General features: G+C 38.1%; 1 protein-coding gene across 1 annotated transcript; it reads left to right on the forward strand.

Annotated features, from left to right (window-relative positions):
• Positions 1 to 11,767: 11,767 nt before the first annotated feature.
• IQCF2 (IQ motif containing F2) lies at positions 11,768 to 13,193 on the forward strand. The gene is made up of 3 exons (XM_008568130.1): positions 11,768 to 11,785; positions 11,960 to 12,061; positions 12,813 to 13,193. Exons 1-3 carry the CDS (start codon positions 11,768 to 11,770, stop codon positions 13,191 to 13,193), a joined length of 501 nt encoding a protein of 166 aa, XP_008566352.1.
• Positions 13,194 to 24,277: the final 11,084 nt, after the last annotated feature.

A 24,277-nucleotide genomic window follows, 5' to 3' on the forward strand; every position in this document is an offset into this window, starting at 1 on the left:
TGAGGGTTGCGATCTGTTGCCGGACACGGAAAAAGACAAAAGACAAAAAAAAAAAAAAATGAAAGCAAAATTAAGACACTCCCAAATGAACAAAAACTAAAGAGTTTATCATGAGGAAATTTTCCCTATAAGAAATACATACTAAAGGAAATCTTTTAGGCTGAAATGAAAGGTCTCTAGACAGTTACTCAAATCCACATGAAAAAATAATGAGCACTGGTAAAGATAATTACCAAGGTAAATATAAAAATAAATGCAAATGTATGTTTTCTGTCTTTAACTTTTTTCTCCTGTATGATTTTAAAAACAATTGAATACAGCAATTGTTATAAATCTATGTGAATGGGAACACAATGTATAAGGATGCAATTTGTGACAATAACAAAATAAAGGAGGTGGGAATAGAACTACATAGGAGCAGGATTTTATTATTGAAACATTTGATATTAATATTCCAGAAAAAATTGTTATAAATTAAGATGATAATTGTAATACTAGGACAACCTAAAGAAAATAATGAAAAAACATATAGTAAAAGAGACAATAAAAGAATTAAAATAGAACACTATCAGATATCTATGTAACACAAAGAAAGGCAGTGATTGGAGAATAGAACAACAAAAAACATATAAGAAATACAGAAAACAGCAAAGTGGCAAAAGTTCTTTCTCATCAGTAGTTACATTAAAAGTAAATGGATTAAACATTCCAAGTAAAAGGCCAGTCTCTGGAAGATGGACAAAAAATTGATCCAATTATAATCTGAGTACAATAGACTGGGTTTAGATTCAAAGACACAAATAGGCTGAAAATAAAGGGACAGAAAAAGATATGGCTTGCAAACAATGACCAAAAGAAAGGGGGGATGGATATACTAATATCAAAGAAAATAAACTTTGAGATAGAAATTTTTACTGGTGACAAAGAAGGACATTATATAATGATAAAAAGGTCAGTTCATCAAGAAGACATAACAATTATAAATACACACGCACCTAACAACTAAGCACCAAAATATATGAAGCAAAAACTGACAGAATTAAAGGGAGAAAGAGATGATTAAACAATAGTTTGGACATTATATAATGATAAAAAGGTCAGTTCATCAAGAAGACATAACAATTATAAATACACATGCACCTAACAACTAAGCACCAAAATATATGAAGCAAAAACTGACAGAATTAAAGGGAGAAAGAGATGATTAAACAATAGTTGGAGACTTCAATATTTTACTTCTAATAAAAGACAGAATAACTAGACAGAAGATCAGCAAGCAATTAGAAGACCTGAAGAACACTTGCACTAACTACACTTAATGGACACCCATAGAACACTCCAGCCAACAAGAGCAGAATACACATTCTTTCTCAAGTGCACATGGAAAATTCTCCAGGATAGAACATGTGTTAAATCAGAAAAGAAGTCTCAATAAATTTAAAAAGATTGAAATTATACAAAATATGTTCTCTGACAACAAAATAAAATTAGAAATCAATAATGTAAGGAAATTTTAAAATTAAACAACACACTGCTAAATAACCAATGAATCAAAGAAGAAATCACAAAGAAAACTGGAAAATATTTTGAAATAAAAAAGACAAAACCACAACATACCAAAACTTATGGGATGCAGCAAAAGGAGTGCTCAGAAAGAAATTTATAGACATGAACACATACATTTTTCAATAAAGAAAGATTTCAAATCAATAACCTAATCTTCCACCTTAAGAAACTGGAAAAAGAACAAACTAAATTAAACACAAACATAAGAAAGGAAATAACAAAGATTAAAAATAAATAAAAAGAGAGTTTTAAGATCAATTAAAAATTAATAAAACCAAAAGTTAGTTCATTGAAAGCAAAACAAAATTGAAAAACCTTTAGTTAGGCAGACTGAGAAAAAAAGGGGAGAAGGCACAAATTACAGAAATCAGGAAAGAAAAGAAGAACATAACTACCAACCTACAGAAATAGAAAGAATTATAAGGGAATGTTATGGGCAATTCTATGCCAATGATAAGTAACCTAGATGAAAAGGAAAAATTCCTAGAGAGACACAAACTACCAAAACTGACTCAAGAATAACAGAAAAATATGAATAGACTTATAGTAAAGTAAAGAGATGGAATTAGCAATAAAGCAACTTCCCACAAAGAAAAATCCAGAGCCAGATGGTTTTATTGGTGTGTTCTACCAAAGTTTACTAAATAATAGTACCAATTCTTTATATACTCTTCAAAAAATTAGAAGAGGAGAGAATCCTTCCCAACTCATTCTATGAGGCCAGTATTACCCTGATACCAAATTCAAACAAAGACATCACAAGAAAAGAAAACTACAGACAAATATCTCTTATAAATAAAGGTGCACAAATTCTCAACAAAATACTACTAAACCAAATCCAGCAACTTATAAATAAGATTATGTTTCATATCCAAGTGCAGTTTATCCCAGGAATGCAAGGTTGGTTCAACATACAAAACCAATCAATGTTACACATGGTATTAATGGCATAAAGGGAAATACCCACATGATTATCTCATTGAAGAAAAAGCATTAGTCAAAATCCAACATTCTTTCATGGTAAAACCATTAAAAAAACTAGGAATGGAAGGGAACTTTCTCAACCTGATAAAGGGCACCAATAAAAAATCCACAGCTAATATTATACTTGTGCTGAAATACTGAAAGCTTTCTCCCTAAGATTAGGAATAAGACAAGGATGTCTACCCTCACCACTTTCATTCAAGATTGTACTGGAGGTTTCAGCAAAAACACTTAATCAAGAAAATTAAATAAAAGGCATCCAAATTAGAAAGGAAGAAGTAAAACTATTGCTATTTGCAGATGACCTTCTTGATAATTCAAGTTTGGATAATATAAGATCAATATACAAATAAGAGTTGTATTTCTATACACCAGCAATGAACAATCCAAAAATTATATTTTAAAAAATTCCATTTACAATAGCATAAAAAAGAATACAATACTTAGGAATAAATTTAACACAATAAGAACAATATTTGTACACTGAAAACTCCAAAACATTTTTGAAAGAAATTTAAGAAGACGTAAATAAATTGAAAGACATCTTGTGTTCATGGGTTAGAAGACTTAATATTGTTAAGATGGCAATACTGCTTAAATTAACTGATAGAATTCAATGTAATCCCTATCCAAAATTCCAGAATTCTTATCCAGAATCTCTAGTCAGAATTCTAGCTGGATTTTTTGTAGAAATTGACAAGCATGACCTAAAGTTCGTATGGAAACTCAAGGGACTCAGAATAGCTAAAGCAATGTTGAAAAAGAAAAACAAAGTTGGAGGTCTCACATTTCCCAATTTCAAAACTTACTACAAAGCTATAGTAATCAAAACAGTGTGGTACTGGCATAACAACAGACATGTAGATCAATGAAATAGAATTGAGTCCAAAATAAACTCATATATCTGTGGCCAATTGATAACTTGGGGAAAGAATAGTCTTTCCAACAAACTGTTCTACAATTGGATATCGACACACAAAAGACTATATTTGAATATAACCTCACACCATACTTAAGTTAAAATGGATCAAAGATCTAAATGTAAAAACTAAAACTACAAAACTCTTAGAAGTGTAAATCTTCATGTCCTTGGTTTAGGCACCAGTTTCTTAAATGTGACTCCTTTTTTTTTTCTCTGCAACATGGCTGACTAGAGGTGGCCAGCCCTTGCCCCTAATGCAAAGAAAGTCCAAAGCACCAAGTAGTAACCTATAGAATGCAGAGTCAAGGAGAAAATGATAAAATTCAGCAAAATAGTGAGGAAGACCCTCCCAAGGTAGGCAGGCAGTGGGAGGAGTCTGTGGTCAGCACTCCACTGCAGATGCCTGCAATTCAAGCTGCAAGATAACTGGGTGGCACTCATGAGCAGTAATCACAGTGTGAGGAGCCGCTAAGAGCCCATATGACTGCGTTTTTCTGGAGAAGAATTGCACACTGAGTTCCCACAATTCCCTCAGTTCTGGGCTGCTGCTGTACATCATAATTTGGGGATAAGAGCCAGGACATGGAGACCTGCCCAGTTATGATAAGCCTGTCAGAATCTCTCACTCTGGAAGAAAGGGTGTGAGGAGTGTGCCAGCTCCTCCTGGCTGCACTCAGCCCTGCATGTATCTGGTAGGTCCATGTCCACCTCCTCCCAGAAACTCAGAGACTTGCCCAACTCAAGGAGGCCTCTGGAGCATCCTACCTCAGTGGAGAGGGTGCAGGGAGTGTTCTGACCCCTCCCAGGTGCACACAGTCCCACGCGTCTCTGATAAACTTGCCTAGATCCAGATACTCCAGCAGAAAAGCTTCAGAGAGCCCACCCACCTCACCACCTCACACCCACAAGGTACCCAAGGCCCTGCTTACAGCCACAACAACCCTGCCCAGAGTCATCCACCCCAACAAGAAACTGCTGAGGGCCTCACCACCTAGGCCACAAATGCACCCACAGAGAACTCCAAGGTTGAATATAAAGAAGTCACAGGAAGCCTACACTACCACCCTCACCCAGAACCAAACCTAAAATGACCAACACGAGTGTCATAGAATACTTCTACAAGTAAGGATTTCTCCCTTCAAAAACTACTCCAAAAATTAGAAAAAAATGACTGCTGCTTCAGATGTCCAGTCATCAACACAGAGATATGAGAAGCATGAAAGAAAAAAGGGAAACATGACACCCTCAAAGGAAGACAATAAGCCTCAAGTATCAGACCACAAACAACAGGAAACCTGTAAAATGCCTGAAGAGGAATTTCGAATGGTAATCTTAAGGAAATTCAACATGATGCAAGAAAATATAGGTAGAAATCACAATTAAGTCAGAAAAACAATCCAGAACCCAAAAGAGAAATTCAACAGAGATAGATATAATAAAAAAGAACCAAGCAGAAATCCTGGAACTGAAGAATTCATTCAATGAAATAAAAAATACACCCAAGAGCTTAAGTAACAGGTTAGAATAAACAGAAGAAATAATTTCTGAACTTGAACACACACTTTTTGAATTAACCAAGTTGGACCAAAGGGGAAAAAAAAAAGAATTTAAAAAAAATGAACAAAGCCTATGAGAGCTATTGGACAATGTTAAGCAAACAAACATGCATATTATGGTTACACTGCTGGGGAAAAAGAAAGGAAAAAGGCATTGATAGCCTATTTAAAGAAATAATAGCTGAAAACTTCCCAAGTGTTGGTAGAGATATGGTCTCCTAGATCCAAGAGATTCAAATATCCCCAGACAGATTCAACACAAAAAGGTCCTCCCTGAGACAAATTATAGTCATTTGTCAAAAGTCAAAGACAAAGAAATAATCTAAAAACAGCAAGAGTAAAATGTTATGTCACCTGTAAGGGAATCTCCATCAGACTAAAAGCAGACTTCTCAACAGAAACCTTACAGACCAGGAGAGAGTGGGATGCTATATTTAAAGCACTAAGTGTAAAAAAAGCCCGAACTGCTAGCCAACAATACTCTACCCAGCAGAGCTATCCTTCAGAAATGAGGGGAAACAGTATCTTTCTCAGACAAACAAAAACTGCAGGAATTCACCACCACAAGACTAACCCTACATGAAATCTTCAAGGAAGTCCTACATTTGGAATCAGAAGAGCAATAACTACCATCATGAATACATGAGAAAGAATAAAACCCACTAGAGCAGATACACAAATGAGAAAGAGAAAGAAACTATATTTTATCACTACACAAAAAACACCAAACAGCAAAGATAAACAATAAAAGAGAAAGAAAGGTACAGAGAAATAGAAAACAACCATAAAAAATTAATAAAATGGCAGGTAAAAGGCAATATCTTTCAATAACAACCCTGAATGTAAATGGATTAAATTCCCCCACTTAAAAGACATAGACTGAATGGATGGATTAAAAAACTAGACCCAATTATATGTTTCCTGCAAGAAACTCACTTCACCAGTAAAAACACACAGAGTAATAGTGAAGGGATAGAAAAAGATATTCAATGCAAATGAAAACCAAAAATGAGCAGGAGTGGCTATACTTATATCAGATCAAACAGACTTTAAACCAAAAATTATCAAAAGAGACAAAGAAGGACATTATATAATGATAAAGGGATCGATTCAGCAAGAGGATATACCAATCATAAACACACATGCACCCAACATTGGAGCACCCAGATACACAAAGCAAATATTATTGGATCCAAAGGAAGAGCCAGACCCCAATACAATAATAATTGAGGGCTTCAACAACCTTCTGTCAGCATTGCACAGATACTCTAGACAAAGGATTAGCAGAGAAATATTGGTTTTAAACTGCACTTAGACCAAATTGACTTGAGAGTCATTTACAGAACATTTCATCCAGCAACTGCAGAATATACATTCTTCTCATCAGCATATGGATTATTCTCCAGGTTAGACCACATGTTAAGCCATAAATCCAGTCTGAACAAACTTTTTTTTTCCTTTTTGTCTTTTTTCGTGTCCGGCAATGGATCGCAACCCTCAGTTTCGCGCCTGTACCGGACCGGGACCGGCAACGGGATCGCAAACCTCGGTGCTGCGCCTGCACCTCGTTCAGCCACTGAGCGGGAACCGGTCTGTATGTGGGATCCGAACCCTCGGCGGGAGCGCCACCGCACTCCCAAGCGGCGCACTGTAGCAGTGCGCCACCGGGCCGGCCCTGAACAAACTTTTAAAGATTGAAATTATATTGAGTATTTTTTCAGACCACAATGTAATAAAACTAGAAATCAATAACAAGCAAAACTTTGGACACTATACAAATACATGGAAATTAAACAACATGCTCCTGAATGACCAATGGGTGAAAGAAGAAATAAAGCAGAAAATCAAAAAATTCCTTGAAACAAATGAAAATACAAGCACACATACCAAAACCTATGTGATACTGCAAAAGCAGTACTAAGAGGGAAGTTTATTGCAGTAAGTGCTTACATCAGAAAGGTTGAAAGATCTCAAATAAACAACTTAATGTCATACTTCCTGGAACTTGAAATGCAAGAACAATCCAACCAAAAAATTAGCAGATAGAAAGAAATAATAAAGATCAGAGCAGGGGCTGGCCCGGTGGCGCACTGCTATAGTGCGCCGCTTGGGAAGCGCGGCAGCGCTCCCGCCGAGGGTTCGGATCCCACATACAGACCGGTTCCCGCTCACTGGCTGAGCGAGGCACAGGAGCAGCACCGAGGGTTGCAATCCTGTTGCCGGTCCCGGTCCGGTACGGGGGCGACACTGAGGGTTGCGATCTGTTGCCGGACACGGAAAAAGACAAAAAAAAAAAAAAAAGATCAGAGCAGAACTAAATGAAATAGAGATCTAAAAAAATGATTCAAAAGATCAGCAAAACAAACAGTTGTTTTTTTGAGAAGATAAACAAAATTGACAAACCATTACCTAGACTAACCAAGAAAAGAGAAAAGCCCCAAATATCAAAAATCAGGTATGAAAAAGGAGACATTACAACTGATTCCACAGAAATACAAAGAATCATTAGCGACTATGATGAATAACTATACATCAACATATTTGAAAATCAGGAGGAAATGGATAAATTTCTGGACACATATAACCTATCAAGTCCAAACCAAGAAGAAATTAAAAACTTGAACAGACCAATAACAAGTAACAAGATTGAATCAGTAATCAGCAGTGGCTTGGGTTGAATGTTCCACCAAAACTTAATCTCTACTGTGACTGTTAAGAGGGCAGGAAATCTTATTATGGTAATTTCAAGGTGAGGATGATGCCTAGTGAATGGATTAAAAATGCTGCTCATGGGCGTTGCTCTGTGAGCTTTGAAATGAGCATGCAGGAAGAGCTCTCTCTCATCCACCATCTTGTGCCAAGTGAGATTGCTGGGTCACTGTCACCACCAAGGCCTTCACCAGCTGTGTTCCCTGGACTTTGGACTTCCCAGCCTCTGAAACTGTGAGTGATAAATTTCATTTTCTTATAAATCTCCCAGTTCCAGGTATTTTGTTATAAGCAACAGAGACAGACTAATGCAAGCAGTTTCCCAACAAAGAAAATCCCTGGACCAGAAGGCTTCACTGCTGAATTCTACCAAACTTTTAAAGAAGATTTAATAACAATTCTCCTCAAACTATTCCAAAATATCAAAGCAGAGGGTATTCTTCCAAACACATTGTGTGAGGCCAGCATTACCCTGATACCAAAACCAGACAAAGACATGACAAAAAAAAGAAAGAAAGAAAGAAAGAAAGAAAGAAAACTACCAGCCGATATCCTTGATCAGCTTAGATGTAAAAATTCTAAGTACTAGCAAACAGAATCCAACAGCACATCAAAAAGATTATACACCCTGATCAAGTAGGATTCCTCTCAGGAATGCAAGGATGGTTCTACATACATAAATCGATAAATGTGACACACCACATCAGCAAAATGAAAGGCGAAAACTGTATTATCATCTCAATAGACACAGAAAAAGTCCTTGATAAAATTCAACATCATTTCATGATTTAAAAAAAAAAAAACTCAACAAATTAGGTATAGAAGGATAGTATCTCAACACACTAAAAGCCATATATGACAAATCCACAGTTAACATCACCCTGAAGGGGAATCACCTTGAACAGGGACATCTAACATCACCCTGAAAAGGGACAAGACAAGGATGCCCGCTCTCACCACTTCTATTTAACATAGTACTGGAAGTTGTAGCCAGAACTATTAGGCAAGAGAAAGGGGAAAATGGCATCCAAATTGGAAAAGAGGAAGTCAAATTATCCCTGTTTTCAGATGTCATGATCTTATATATAGAAAAATCTAAAGACTCCACCAAAAAAACTTAGAGCTGATAAACAAATTCAGTAAAGTTGCAGGATTTAAAATCAATATAAAAAAATCAGTAGTGTTTCTATACACCAGCAATGAACTTGCAGAGAAAGAAATCTCATTTACAACAGCTATTAAAAAAGTAAAATACCTAGAAGTAAATTTAACCAAGGAGGTGAAAGATCTCTACAATAAAAACTACAAAACACTGATAAAAGAAATTAAAGAGGATGCACAAAAAATGGAAAGACATTCCATGCTCATGGATTGGTAGAATTAATATTGTGAAAATTACCATACTACCCACAGCAGTCTCCAAATTCAATGCAATCCCTGTCAAAATACCAATGACTTTCTTCACATAAGTAGGAAAAGCAATCCTAACAGTTATATGGAATAAAAGACCTCAAAAAGCCAAAAAATCCTGAGCAAAAAGAGTAAAGTAGGAGTCACTACCTGTCTTCAGAATATACTACAAAGTTATAGTAACTAAAACAACTTGGTATTGACATAAAAATAGACACTTGGAACAATAGAACATAATAGAAAACTCAGAAATAAACCAATGTACTCACGGATCTTTGACAAAGGCAATAAAAACACACACTGGATAAAGAACAGCCTTTTCAATAAATGGTGCTGAGAAAACTGGATATCCATGTGTAGAAGAATGAATCTAGACCCCTCTCACCATATACAAAAATCAACTCAAAATGGATTAAAGACTTAAATGTAAGACCTGAAACTATAAAACTTCTAGAAGACAACACAGGGAAATGCTCCAGGGCATAGGGCTAGGCAAAGATTTTATGAATAAGACCTTAAAAGCACAGGCAAAAAAAGCAAAACTACACAAATACGATTTTATCAAACTAAAAAGCTTTTGCACCACAAACAAATAACAGAACAAAGAGGTAACCTACAAAATGGGAGAAAATCTTTGTGAACTACACATCTGACAAGGGGCTAATATACAGAACATACAAGGAACTCAAACTACTCAATAGTAAATAAATAAACAAATAAATAACTCAATTTAAAAACGGGCAAGGGAGCTGAATAGACATTTTGCAAAAGAAGACATACAAATGGACAACAGATCCATGAAAGAATGTTCAACATCACTAATCATCGGGGAAATGCAAATCAACACCACATTGAGATATCATTTCACACCAATTAGACTGGCTATTACCAAAAAGAGAGAAAATTACAAATGCTGGTGAAGATGCAGAGAAAGGGAAACCTTTATACATTGTTTGTGGGATTGTAAATTAATACAGCCATTTTGGAAAACAATATGGAGGTTTCTCAAAAAACTGCAGATAGAACTACTATATGACCCAGCAATCCCACTACTAGGTATATACCCAAAGGAATGGAAAGCATTATGTCAAAGGGATACTTGCACTCCCATGTTTATTGCAGCTCTATTCAAAACAGACAAGATATGGAACCAAGCTAATTGTCCATCAATGGGCGATTGGGTATATATAAACAATGGAATACTACTCAGCCATAAAAAAGAATGAAATTCTACCATTCACAGCAACATGGATGAGCTTAGAGAAAAAATTTTTAAGTGAAATAAGGCAAGCACAGAAAGAGAAATACTGCATGTTCTCACTCATATGTGGGAGCTAAAAAAATGAAACAAACACACAAACAAATATATAATAATAATAAGTGAACTGTTAGAAGAAGAAAGAAGAACTGTAGTTACTAGAGGTGGGAAAGGGAGGAGGGAGGGAGGATAGTAAAAAGCTGGATAATGGACACAAAATTACAACTAGATAGGAAAAATAAATCCTATTGGTGTACAGTCAACTCAAGAAACTATAATTAATGACTTACTGCATGTTATCAAACAACTTGAAGAGAGATCAAATGTTCACATCACAAAGAAATATAAGTTTTACAATGATGAATATGCTAATTACCCCGATTAAATCATCACACATTGTATACATGTATTGAAATAATAACTCTGTACCCTACAAATATGTACAATCAATATGTTTCAATAAAACAATTTAAATAATATATGACTCTTAAACAGAAGCAACCAAAGGGAAAAAAATAGATAAATTAGACTTCATCAAAATTAAAAACACCTATGCTTTAAACAGCATGTATTAGTTTGTTTCTGTTGCATACCCTTGACCTTGGTGTTATCAGGATTTCTATTGCTTATAACAGAAAATACATGAAACTGGGTAATGCATAAAGAAATATAATTTATTTCTTACAATCTCAGAGGCTGGGAAGTCCAAAGTCCAAGGGACTCATCTGGTGTGGGCCTTTCCCACATACAGACCAGTTCCCCGCTCACTGGCTGAGCGAGGTGCGGGCGCAGCACCGAGGGTTGCGATCCCGTTGCCGGTCCCGGTCCGGTACGGGCGCGACACTGAGGGTTGCGATCCATTGCCGGACACGAAAAAAGACAAAAAGGAGAAAAAAAAAAGTTTTTATCTTTGTTTCACTGCTTTCTAGATTTGTCTGGTCTCTCTTTCTCTAGTTTCCTAAGGCAGAGTGAGGTACGAAAGCCTGAGTCAGGGGAAGACAGAAGGGCTAAGTCTGAGAAGACACTGCAGAGACACTGTGTTAGGATACACTGCCATGGTCCCTGCTACTCTGCTATGTGACTGATAATGAGAAGAGACTGTGGATGGACTTCACAGAAGAGCCCTGCTACAGAAAGCCACTCAAGCGCCCTATCTTTCCACACTGAGCTCTGGTGTATCTCTGGGAAGTGGAGAAGTGGTAAGAGTTCCCATGGAGCTTTCTTCTGAGGAAGGCTCTGTGGCAGATATCCTAATCCCTATGTCATAATGCCATTGTGAATTCACAGCTCTCCCTTCACTCATGTTACTCATGCCAGACAAAGCAAAGAAATCAGGGCTAATGAACCATCTAGAAACAGGCCATGGGGGTTCGATTTTGTGTAAGAGACATGGCCAGATTACATGGCGGGCCAGGGGTGGGTGGGTATTTCCCTGGACTTCACAGGTCTTGGGAAAAGAGGGGATGATAAAGCAATGAGTGCCTTTGTGCAGAGCGTAGAGAGAGACAGCAGTCTTAACTCATCTATACATTTCCCATTTAATTCTAATGACAGACAGAGGGCAACTTAATTTTAATTGTAATCGAAGATATCGAAGAAACAATTGAATGGAGGAGGTTGCAGGAGAAGAAGGAGAAGAGAAAGATAAAGAAAGAGGTGGGTAGAATTCCATGTGGTTAAGAGAAATCCAGAATGGTTATATTTAATATCATGAGGGCATGCAACTTCGCCTCTTACGGATCCAGGGTCTAAAATAATCAGGAGTCAACTCAATATTGGCTCATTTTCCTCCATCCATCCCCTTCTCAGCTTGGGTTCTGTGGATCTAGGTCTGACTGTGACACAGAGAGTGACTGGGAAGAATGAAAGTCATCAAAAAAATGAATGGGGCTGAGAAGTGAGAACGTGAGGACTCTGAATTAGAGAGTAGAATGTTCAAAATATGGCGAGGCTGGGAGTAGATTATGTGGTAATGATGCTGAAAGCCCATCACGGTATAAAAATACATGGTTGTGGCAGAGAGAAATCAGCCAATGGCGGGTTGGGAGTAGAATTAGCAGAAGCATTATGAGGCCAAACCTCCCAAACCCAGTGAACACTGAAGAGGTGAAGTATGACTCTTCACTCTCGCATCCCTACCGCACCCTTCTAGTTACTAATGGCTTTTCCCTTGATCTGTGCACTGGTAAAGTAGTCAAGGGAAAGACACTGTGACTCTGAGGGCGAGGCAATGTGCCCATAGTGGCAGAGGGCCCCCTCCAGCTCCCCTGACTCTCAGTGTTCTGATAACTCCCCTGAACCCTCTGAAAAAGGGTTGACTGTTAAGAGAGAGAATCCAGGCCCCTTCCACGATCCTGGAAGTTGGTGGCAGGAAACTCTCTGAGTGGTCTCTCTTATTTCTGCCTAGAAAGATAAAAAAAGATTAAAAGCAGCCATAAAGATCCAGGCCTGGTGGCGCGGCACCCTGGTGCGCCGGACGCTGCTGCACGCAGCCCTCAGGGCCTGGATGATTCAGTGCTGGTGGAGGACGACGTTGATAAGGCAGGTGGAGAAGAAGAGGCGGGCAGCCTTGACTGCCCACACCACCAGGGAGCGGGCAGTGGTCAAGCTCCAGTCTTTGGTTCGTATGTGGCGCATCCACTGGCGATACTGCCAAGTGCTCAATGCCCTCTATGTCATCCAATGCCACTGGCAATGCCACGACTGCCAGACATGCGCTCTCCTCCGGAGTCACTGTGTGGTCACAGCCACTCACCTGCAGTTCCACATTGAGATCATCAACTCCTAAGGGTTGGCAAAAAGGGGTACTATGTCTTCTGTCCCCAGTAAAGGTCTAACCTGGTCTGGTGTGTCTCATGGTGTACCCAAGCTAATGGGAATCTTGGGCCTTTGCTGCCTCTTCTTCTTCCTGGGAAAGAACTTTAGTGAGGTTTTCCACCTGTGTCCATGAACCATGTTTTGGACTGACAATGGCCATATGCCACTCACTCAGTTGTCAAAACAGAAACTGAGACCCCAGTCTGCCCTGACATATGACAGATCCAGAAGTCCCAATTTCCATTGCCAGCCCCATTCCTTTCTCCTCACCTGGGTATCTGGAAGACAAGTGGGCTGCATCTTCCTGAAGACTCTGAGCACCTCTGCAAATAAGTACAAACTATGAGACTCTGCTCTGTCAGCCTGGGGTCAGGGTAGGCTGGGGTCTGGAATGCCTCAGTTTCCTCTTTGGGAGGCATCTAGCAAGAGTGCCAATATTTGACTGATTTTCCTGGGAGCAAGGCAGTGCAGCCCCAAGCAAAGGACAGGATGCTGGCCTTAGTGATGAATGGGGCTGGGGCTGGGCATACCACTGGGCAAGCAATGACCCTTGGAACTAGTAGAAAACAGAATTTCACAGCACCTCAACTCTTTCTCCATAATTCCCTCACCAGAAATCCTCTTCCCAAGGGCTGTGTGACAAACAGGGCTCCCTCTGATAGTACCCCCACCCCTACTTTTATCTCAATTCTCGGTGATTTTATCATTGGCCAACATGATCCTACCAATCTCCTTAAGACTTACCTCAAATAAACTTTTTATTCCCCCCTACTCAACCACTCACTGTCATGGTCACACTAAAGCAGCACCATACAACAGAACTTTCTGTGACTTATCATTGGCCAACATGATCCTACCAATCTCCTTAAGACTTACCTCAAATAAACTTTTTATGCCCCCTTACTCAACCACTCACTGTCATGGTCACATTAAAGCAGCACCATACAACAGAACTTTCTGTGACGGTAGAAATATTCTCTATCTGTGCTATCCAATATGGCAGGCACTAGCCACACACGGCTGTGGAGCACCTGAAATGTGCCTAGTGCAACTGAGGAATTGAATTCTTAATTTTATGTACTCTAAATTTAAATAACCACATGTTCCTAGAGGCTACCCCATTGGACAGTGAGACTCTAGGCCTCACAATTACCAATAATTGTATTATTGCTCAAATTGCTTTTTCTAATGTTCCGTCCTCTAATTACTTTCTCCTTTCCTTCCAGCTCACCTTTTCAATAACACCAATAGAATATTTCTTCAGATGTGATAAGGACTTTCAATCTATTGACCCTACCAATTATTTTTTTACAGCCGTCAACCTTGACATGCCTTTGTGTCCTTCCTTACCCAGTTCAGATTCTGTGATTAATTATTATAATCTCTCCCCTGCTGTATTAGTCTGTTTTTGTTGCTTTCAATAACACCAATAGAATATTTCTTCAGATGTGATAAGGACTTTCAATCTATTGACCCTACCAATTATTTTTTTACAGCCGTCAACCTTGACATGCCTTTGTGTCCTTCCTTACCCAGTTCAGATTCTGTGATTAATTATTATAATCTCTCCCCTGCTGTATTAGTCCGTTTTTGTTGCTTATAACAGAATACATGGAACTGGGTGATTTATAAAGAAAAACAAAATTTATTGCTTACAGTTTCTGAGGCTGAGAATTCCAAAGTCCATCTGGTGGTGGCCACGGTGACCAGGGGTCTCACATTGCAAGATGGTGGAAGCAGAGAGGAGCAGAGAGAGAGACAGATTCTCCTCTTCTTTTAAAGCCCTCAGAACCATACCCCTGACCACCATTTTTAATCCATTCACTACTGCACGGTCCTACAACACAATCACCTCTTCAAGGCTCCACCTTTCAATTACTATAATAGGATTTCCCACCCTCTTAACAGTCACAGTCGGGGCTAAGCTTCTGATACATAAAACTTGGGGGACACAATTCAAACTTCAGGGCGTTTAGGAGGGACATAATTCAATCCACTACACCTGCACAACTTGACTTTCCTCAGTTCTCTCTCTCTCTCTCTCTCTCTCTCTCTCTCTCTCTCTCTCTGCCCAGACATGTATAGAATAGACCCAACACCATCTCCCTGTTCTGTGTCTACAGAATAGCAGAGCATGGCTTGAACAAGACAAACAACCATGAGGCATGGTCTCAGTTTATATTCATGACTACATGTCTCAACTGGAAAAATTTCCCAGTAAATTTCTCTAGTATGTTCACATTTCCATTTTTGAGTTGAATAATTTATACCACCTCCTCTCCAAATGTCCAATTCCACCTCTCCCCTTGAGCCCATTTGACAATGTCACCTCCCACTCAACTGAAGAACTGGGAACAGACTGAATTCCCATCTTCCTACCACCTCATTCTCCATCCCAGCTGCATCTGAATCACACTCTCTGCCTTCCCTAGTTGAAATACATGAAGGTCTTTGACCCCATCAAAGGCCAACCTCTTTGTTACCCTGCTGCCTTCTCAAGGTATTTGATCATGTATTTATAACCCCACTGTCCACCTCTCCCATCTTTAAAAAATACTTCCTTGGCCAATCTCTGTTCTAGTTCCTTCTCCTAGTAGCAAAACATGCTGCCACTGTTTCTACTTCTGTTCATCCCATTTTCTCTTGAATCCTCTCCGATCAGTCTTCTATCCCTCTCACTCCATTGAGATTGCACTGATCAACATCACCAATATTCCATCTGGTCAAATCCAGCGGTTATTTCTCTGTTCTTACCTTATGTGTTCTCTCTGAGTCTAGCTACAGAGTTGAATACTCCCTCCTGATTGAAACATAATATTTTTGAAAGGAAAGCAACAAAAATTACATCATTTAACCCATAAATACTTTAGTATATATCTTTACTAGATGAGATATTTGTAAAAATATAACCACAATATTATCATATTTTTTAACATTCACAATAATCCCTTAATATCATGGAATATGTATGTACACCTAATAACTGAGCTTCAAAATACGTAAAGCAGAATTCTCCTGTGCCCCTTTGTAGTTAGCCACCAAACCCTAGCAACCACTGATCTGCATTCTGTCCCTATTGTTTTGCCTTTTCCAGAATGTCACATAAAAGGGGTAACAATTTGTAGCCTTTTGAATTTGGCTTCTTTCACTTAGCATAATGCATTTGAGATTTCTCTGTGGTGCTGTGGGTATTAGTTTATTTGTTTTTATTGCTGAGTACTATTTCATTGTATGGATGTACCAAAGGTTTTCACCAGTTGAAGGATCTTGGAGTTATTTCCAGTTTGGGTGATTACAAATGAAGCTGCGATGTATATTTGTGTACAGTTTTTTGTGTGTGTGAACCTAATTTTCACACTTTACTTGGTTAAGAACCTAGGTGTGGGAGCTTCTGATTCTGGCACAAGATGGTGTTGAGCCGTTTTTCCCTCTCTCCTCTAAATACAACTAAATACCCTGAAAATAATTCAACAGACAATTATAAAAGGACTCTGAAATGTGAAAAGAAGGTGGATCAGCTAGGAACATTAAAAAGGATACCATGGTGAGTTCACTGGTTTTCTATTTACCTACCATATATTTCAGACTAGGCACCAGAGATGTCTGCAACTCAGAACCACCAAGAGGCATAGGGAAAAAACAAAACAAAAAGTAAAAACACATAAGAAAAGGCTGCTCTAGCCAAAGGAAGGGGAACCCCAACAGGAAATAAACAAGAAGACACATACCTAGTAGTAGTAGTGGCTTATCTGCCTGCAACAGCGACAACACCAGAATCCAGATGGGCTAACCCATCCCTGCCCCATACCTGCTGGCAGCCTCAGGCAGAATCTTCCCATAGAAGCAGCAACAGTGGAACCCAGACTGATCCACCCACACCACACCCCACATCTGCCCGCAACAGTGTCCTAATCTGTCCTCAGAAGAAGAACCCGGGTGGGTTCAGAACCCAGGTGGGTTGACCTTCTGCATTCCCCACCCACTGTCAGGAACAAGCCTGATCCACCCACACAAGCAGAAATAGTAGAATCTGGGCAGGCCAACGCATCTCCCAACCCCCACTAGGTGGCAGGAATGGGTGGGTGGGGTACTCCTGCACCTAAGTTTCTTTGGGCCTGGTGTCTCCTGGTCCTTTACCCAGCAGCTCCTGGCCATTCATCCAACCACAGAAGGAGATCCAAGACAGGAGTCTCCTGGACATTCACCAGACAGCAGAAGGCAGATCAAATAGGCCCTTCCCTTCTCAGTGGGACTGGCAGAGATAGATTAGGAAACCCACTGGTACCAGGTGTCCAGAAAACAGTTCAGGGGTACTGATTTTCATTACAGAGGTCCAGTATCCCTCACCACTCTCCTGATGACAAACAGGAGACCCAGGAAGTGTCTTGCACTTGCAGGTGGCACCAGAAGAGATCCAGTGTAAACTCAAGTAGACCCAGAAAATAAAGCAGACCAGAATAGATTTGAAGGTGCTCAGAAAAGTAAATTGTCACTGGAAATAGAGCCCACAAACATAGGCCAGAATTTACATGCTAAACCTAAACAGGATGCTGTCTTCTAAAATAGGAGATATAAATAGCATAGTTTCCTAACATAATATCCAAAATGTTTAGGAAAAAATAGAAAATCACTCATTTTACCAACAACCAATAAAATCACAACTTGAATGAGAAAAGACAATCAAGAGATGATGAATGAATCAAATGTTGGAGCCTTGAAAAGATTTTAAAGCAGCCACCATAAAATTGCTTCAGTATTTTAAATTTTCAGAATTTTAAATTCTCTTGAAATAAATGAAAAATAGAAAACCTCACTAAAGAAATAAAAGTTAGAAAAGAGAGCCAAATGGAAATTATGGAACTGAAAAAATACAATGGCTGAATTTTTTTCAAAACTCACTAGATTGGCTCAATAGCAGAGTAGAGATGACATAAGACAAAATCAATAAACATGGGGACAGATCAAAAGAAATTACTCAATCTGAACAATGGAAAGGAAATACTAAAAAAAAAAAAGAGCCTCATGGACCTATGGGATAGTACCAAAAGATCTAACATTTTTATCATTGAGTCCCTAAAGGAGAGTTAAAAAACTGTGAAACTGAAAAAGTACTGGAAGAAATAATGGCTGAAAATTTTCCAAATTTGGTGAAAGATATAAACCTACAGATTCAAGAAGCTGAGCAAACCCCAAATAGAATAAATCGGAAGAAAGTCATGACAAGATACATCATAATTAAACTGATGAAAATTAAAGACAAAGAAACCAATCTTGGAAGCAACTGGAGAGAAGCAATGCATTATGCATAGGGGGAAATCATTCAAATGACAGTGATTTTTTTTTTATCTGAAGCCATGTAATCCAGAAGGAAATAGCACGTTTTTCAAGTGCTGAAAGAAAAGAACCATTAAACTAAAATGCTCTATACACTGAAATTACCCTTCAGAAATAAAGAGGAAATAAAGACATTTTCAGAGATGAAGGAAAACTAAAAAGAATTTATCACTAGTAGATCTACCCTTAAAGAAAGGCTAAAAGAAACTCACCACAGAAAGGAAATAATAACAGAAGAAAGTTTAGGTCTTCATGAATGGAGGAACAATGGAATAGGTAAAATTAGGAATATATATAATAGACTATCCCTTATGAATTTCTTAAATCACATTTGATGGTTGAAGAAAAATTATAACATCTGTTGTGGTACTTAATATATGTAGAATACTTAAGACAATTACATTTTTTAAGTTAAGAGGGTAGAGGGACACACATGGACTTAAGATTTCAATACTTCACTCAACATGGTAAATATCAATACCAGTAGGCTGTGATGAGTTATATAGGTGTATTGTACTACTTAAATGTGATATACTTGAAAGCAATATAGATTTTGAAAGATGGAATCCTAAAACTAAGTAATTCATGTAAAGCCAGGCAAAGATAAAGAGAGGAATGAGAAACAGAAGGATAGAAAACAAATAAAATTGGCAGACTTAATTTCTAACAGACCAATAATTACTTAAATGTAAATGGTCTAAATACATCAATTAAAAGACAGAGATTGGGCCAGCCCAGTGACGCACTGGACAGTGCGCCGCTTGGGAGCGCAGAGGCGCTCCTGCCGAGGGTTCGGATCCCATGTGGAAACCGGTTCCCGCTCACTGGCTGAGCGCGGTGCGGGCGCAACACCGAGGGTTGCGATCCCGTTACCGGTCAGTAAAAAAGACAAAAAGGAAAAAAAAAAAGACCGAGATTGGCAGAGTGGATGAAAAAGCATGACCCAATTATATGCTGTCTATAAGAAGCTCATTTCAAACACAAGACAAATAATTTGAAAGTAAATGGATGGGGAAAAGATATATTATGCTAACAATTTTTTAAAAATCACTAGTGATTATATTAATATCAGATCAAGTAGACTTCAGAGCACAAAAAATTTAGTAGGGACAAAGAGACATATTACATAATGATAAAAGGATCGATTCACCAAGAAGACATAGCAATCCTAATTGTGTATGCATCAAACAACAGAGCTCCCAAATACATAAAATATTGATAGAGCTGAAAGGAGAAACACATACGTCAACAACTCCTCTCGAGACTTCACCACTCCAGTCTCAGCTGTTGATTGGAGTGGTGAAGTCCCCCCAAATTAGAAAATACATCAAGGAATTGAATAATCCATCAACTAACAGGAATTAATTAACATTTGTAGAACATTCTGCTCAGCAGCAGAATACACATTCTTTTCAAGTGTCCAAGGAACATTCACTAAAACTGACTTATTATGCTTCATAAAGAAAGCCTCAACAAAATTTTAAAATAGTACAGAGCATATTCTCTGAAATAATGAAATAAAACTAAAGTAATAACAGAAACACAATAGGAAAATCTTTTATAAGAAACTGCCAAACTGTATTCCAAAGTAGCTGTACCATTTGAATTCCACCAACAATAAAACAGTGTTCTTGCTGTTCTACATGCTAGACAACCTTTGGTGTTTTCTGGATCTGGCCATTCTACTAGATTTGTAGTATCTAGAACATATTTTTTAAATTCTCAAAACATAACAGTAAGAAAAAGAAAATTCAATTTGAAAATGGGCAAAAGACATGAATAAACATTTCACTGAAGAGTATATACTGATGGCAAATAAGCATTTGAAAATCTATTCAACTTCATTAGTCATTAGGGAAATGAAAATTAAGATTATAATGAGATATCACTATACACCTATCAGAATGGTTAAAATAAAAAATAATGACGAAACCAAATGCTGGTGAAGATATAGAGAAATTGAGTTTCTCATACATTGCTGTTGGTAATATAAACTGATACAATCACTCTGGAAAACAATTTTGCAGATTCCAAGGAACTAAACATGCAATTACCATACAACCCAGAAATTGCACCCTTGACACATTTATCCAAGGAAAAATGAAAATTTTCTGGCCAGTTAGCTGTTGTAACACCAAAGTCAAGAGTTCAGATCCCTGTACCAGCCAGTCACACTCCCTCAAAAAAAAAGAAAAAATGCACATTTATGTTCACCAAAAAACCTGTACAGGAGGTTGGAGCTAAAAGAAAGATAGTAGAGCAGGAAGCAACAGAAATCCATCTCTTCATCTAGACAATAATTGCACTGCCAGAATCTGTCTGATGTAACCACTTTAGAATTCTGGGGTCTATTTGAAGGATTGCAATGTCCAGAAGCTTGGATGGCAAATTTTGGTTAATTTTGGTCAATTTCAGCTGTTAGCACCATAACAGCTATTTATCCCTGACCCCCACAGCCCTATGGCAAGCAGCAGTGCACACATCTGAAGCAGTTTGCTCTCAGCTTGTGGGAACTACGGTGAGCAATAAGGACCCTGACCTTCAAATATCAAGAATCTGTGCACTGATTGCTGATTGCTGTTTCTGATCATGGAAGTTCAGAAAGAAACATCCAGCCACTGTTACCATCCCCAATACCATTGTTACAACTCCCTTCCCCTCTTGTTGAAGGGACTTCTGGGGAATTTAAAGGTCCAAGGCCTTTTTTTCCACCTTCACTTTTCTCATTTTCCCTTTTCAGGAGCCATACATTTAAGGATAGGACATTCAAAAGTAATCACATAAAAAAAGGAATTTAGAAAGTCACCACACATGCTAAGGGAAAGGTGCAATCTCAGAAAAGACCTGGTAAGACCTTAAGTTTACACCTCAGACTGATCCCCATCACAGAGACATGCTACAACAAGCAAACAAAAGCCCAGAAAACTTTGGGTAACAGTGAGAATCTGATTTCTAGAGTTACTATGTTACAAGATTCAAATGTCTAGTTTCAAACAGAAGGCAACAAGGCATAGAAAAAAGTATGGCTCATTTAAAGGAAAAAAGTAAATCTATAGAAACTGTCTCTGAAAAATACAAGATGGCAGACTTACTAGACAAAGATTTTTAAATACTCAAAGAGCTGAAGGACAACATGAACAAAGTCAAGAAAATAATGTATAAACAAAATGGAAATATAAGTAAGGAGACAGAAAACATAAAAAGAGACCAAAAAGAAATTCTGGAGACAAAAAATATCATACCTGAAATGAAAATTTTACTACAGGGATTCAAAAGCATATTTGAACAGGCAGAAGAAAGAATCAGCAAATTTGAAGACAATAGAAATGATTGAGTCTGAGGAACAGAAAGAAAAAATATTGAGGTGAATATAGCCTAGGGACCTGTGGGACACCACTAAGCAGACCCACATATATGTGTGGGAATCCCAGAAGAAATACAGAAGAGTGCAGAAAGATTGTCTCAAGACACAATGGCTGAAAACTTCCCAAATTTTATGCAAGACATGAATAGAAACATACAGGTATCTCAACAAATTCTAAGCAGGATGACCTCAAAGAGACCCACACTGAGGCATGTTATAAACAAACTGTCAAAAGATAAAAACAAAGAATCTTGAAAGCAGCTAGAGAGAAGAAACTTATCACATATAAAAGATCCCCAATAAGATTATCCACAGATTTCTCACCAGAAACCTTGGAGGCTAGAAGGAAGTTGGTTAATATATTCAATTTGCTGAAGGGGAAAAAAAGGTCAACTAAGAATTCTATATGCAGAAAACCTTTCCTTCAAAAATGAGGAGGAAATTAAGATATTTTCAGGTAAACAAATTCTGAGAGAGTTTGTTACCTATAGACCTTCCCTGTGAAAAATGCTAAAGGGAGTCCTTCAGGTTGAAATGAAAGGATACTCAAAACCTTACAATGAAATAAAGATCTCTGGGAAAAGTAAAATGCATTGATAGAGATAAGAGCTAATATTATTGTAACTTTGGTTCATAACTTCACTTTTTGTTTTCTACATGATTTAAGAGACTAAATTATTAGTCTATGAGTTGAGACACAATGCACAAAGGTATACTTTTGTGACATCAGTAACTGAAAGGAGGTGGGGACAGAGATGTATAGGAGCAATTTTTATACGATTTTAAAGTTAAGGTGGTATGCATTCAAACTAGAGTGTTATAAATTTAGGATGTTAAATGTAATCCCCGTAGTAACCACAGACAAAATCACTATAGCATATACTCAAAAGGAAATGAGAAGAAAATTTAAACATTTCACTACCAAAAAAAAAAAATCCTCTAGGGCTGGCCTGGTGGCGCACTGCTACAGTGCACTGCTTGGGAGCGCGGAGGCGCTCCCGCCGAGGGTTCGGATCCCACATACAGACCGGTTCCCGCTCACTGGCTGAGCGAGGTGTGGGCGCAGCACCGAGGGTTGCGATCCCGTTGCCGGTCCCGGCCCGGTACAGGCGCAACACTGAGGGTTGTGATCCATTGCCGGACACGAAAAAAAGACAAAAAGGAAAAAAAAATCCTCTAAACACAAAAGAAGAAAGTAATGCAGGAAATGAGGGACAAAGCCATATAGAAAATACCAAAATGACAGAAGTCCCTCTTTGTCAGTAATTACTTTAAATTTAGATGGACAAAACACTCCAATTAAAAGGTAGAGATTGACAAATTGGATTTTAAAATGACTTACATATACAATGTCTTCCAAAAGACTCACTTTAGATCAAAAGACACAAGTAGGTTGGTAGTGTAACAGGGAAAAAAGATATTTCATGCAAATAGTAACCAAAAGAGATCAAGAATGACTATACTAATATCACACAATATTGACTTTAAATCTGAAAAGTTTACAAGAGACAAAAAGGAAATTTTAACAAAATGTTTGAAAACAAGAAGATATAACAATTATAAATATTTACCCACCCATTAATAGACCATTAAAATATATGAGGCAGGGCCGGCCAGGTGTCACACTCACTGGTTGAGCGCGGTGCGGGCGCGACACCGAGGGTTGTGATCCCGTTACCGGTCACAAAAAAAGACAAAAAGGAAAAAAAAATATGAGGCAATAATTTACAAAATTGAAAAATAGATAGTGCTACAGTAATAGCTGGAGACTTCAATACCCCACTCAATAATGGATAAAAAAAAAATACAGAAAATAAGTAAGTAGAGGATTTGAACAACACAATACCCCAAATAGATCTAACAGACATATTTAGAACACTCTGTCCAAAACAACAGAATACACATTCTTCTCAAGTTCCCATAGGACATTCTCAAGGTTAGGCCATATGTTAGGACACAAATTTAGTCTCAATAAATTTAAAAGATGGATATTACACAAAGTATCTTCTCTGACCACAACAGGATGAAGTTAGAAGTCAATAATATAGCAAAAATTGAAAAATTAACAAATTTGTGAAAATTAACACACTCTTGAACAACCAATGGGTCAAAGAAGAAATCACAGGGTAAATTAAAAATACTTAGAGACAAATGAAAATGAAAACACAACATGTTGTGCCTTAAAAAAGCTAACACCACCTTAAAGTGACATTACAAGTGGATTAACGTGGCAGCCTAAAATGACGCCGGGAGAAAGCAGGGTGGGAGTGTCTGCAGGAACCTTGCCTTAGCCCTAATTGGCTGCACTTGTGAACACTGTGTAATTGCAATAGCTAGGTATTGAGACAGGATGCATG

This window comes from Galeopterus variegatus, unplaced genomic scaffold (assembly GCF_000696425.1).
Source record: "Galeopterus variegatus unplaced genomic scaffold, G_variegatus-3.0.2 Scaffold376, whole genome shotgun sequence".
NCBI classification, from domain to species: Eukaryota; Metazoa; Chordata; class Mammalia; order Dermoptera; family Cynocephalidae; genus Galeopterus; species Galeopterus variegatus.

Bases quoted from the DNA above. Each gene is read 5' to 3' on its own strand.
- IQCF2 (XM_008568130.1), top strand. The intron at 12,062-12,812 runs GTGGGTAGAATT...ATTTCTGCCTAG, and splicing joins AGAGAAAGATAAAGAAAGAG to AAAGATAAAAAAAGATTAAA.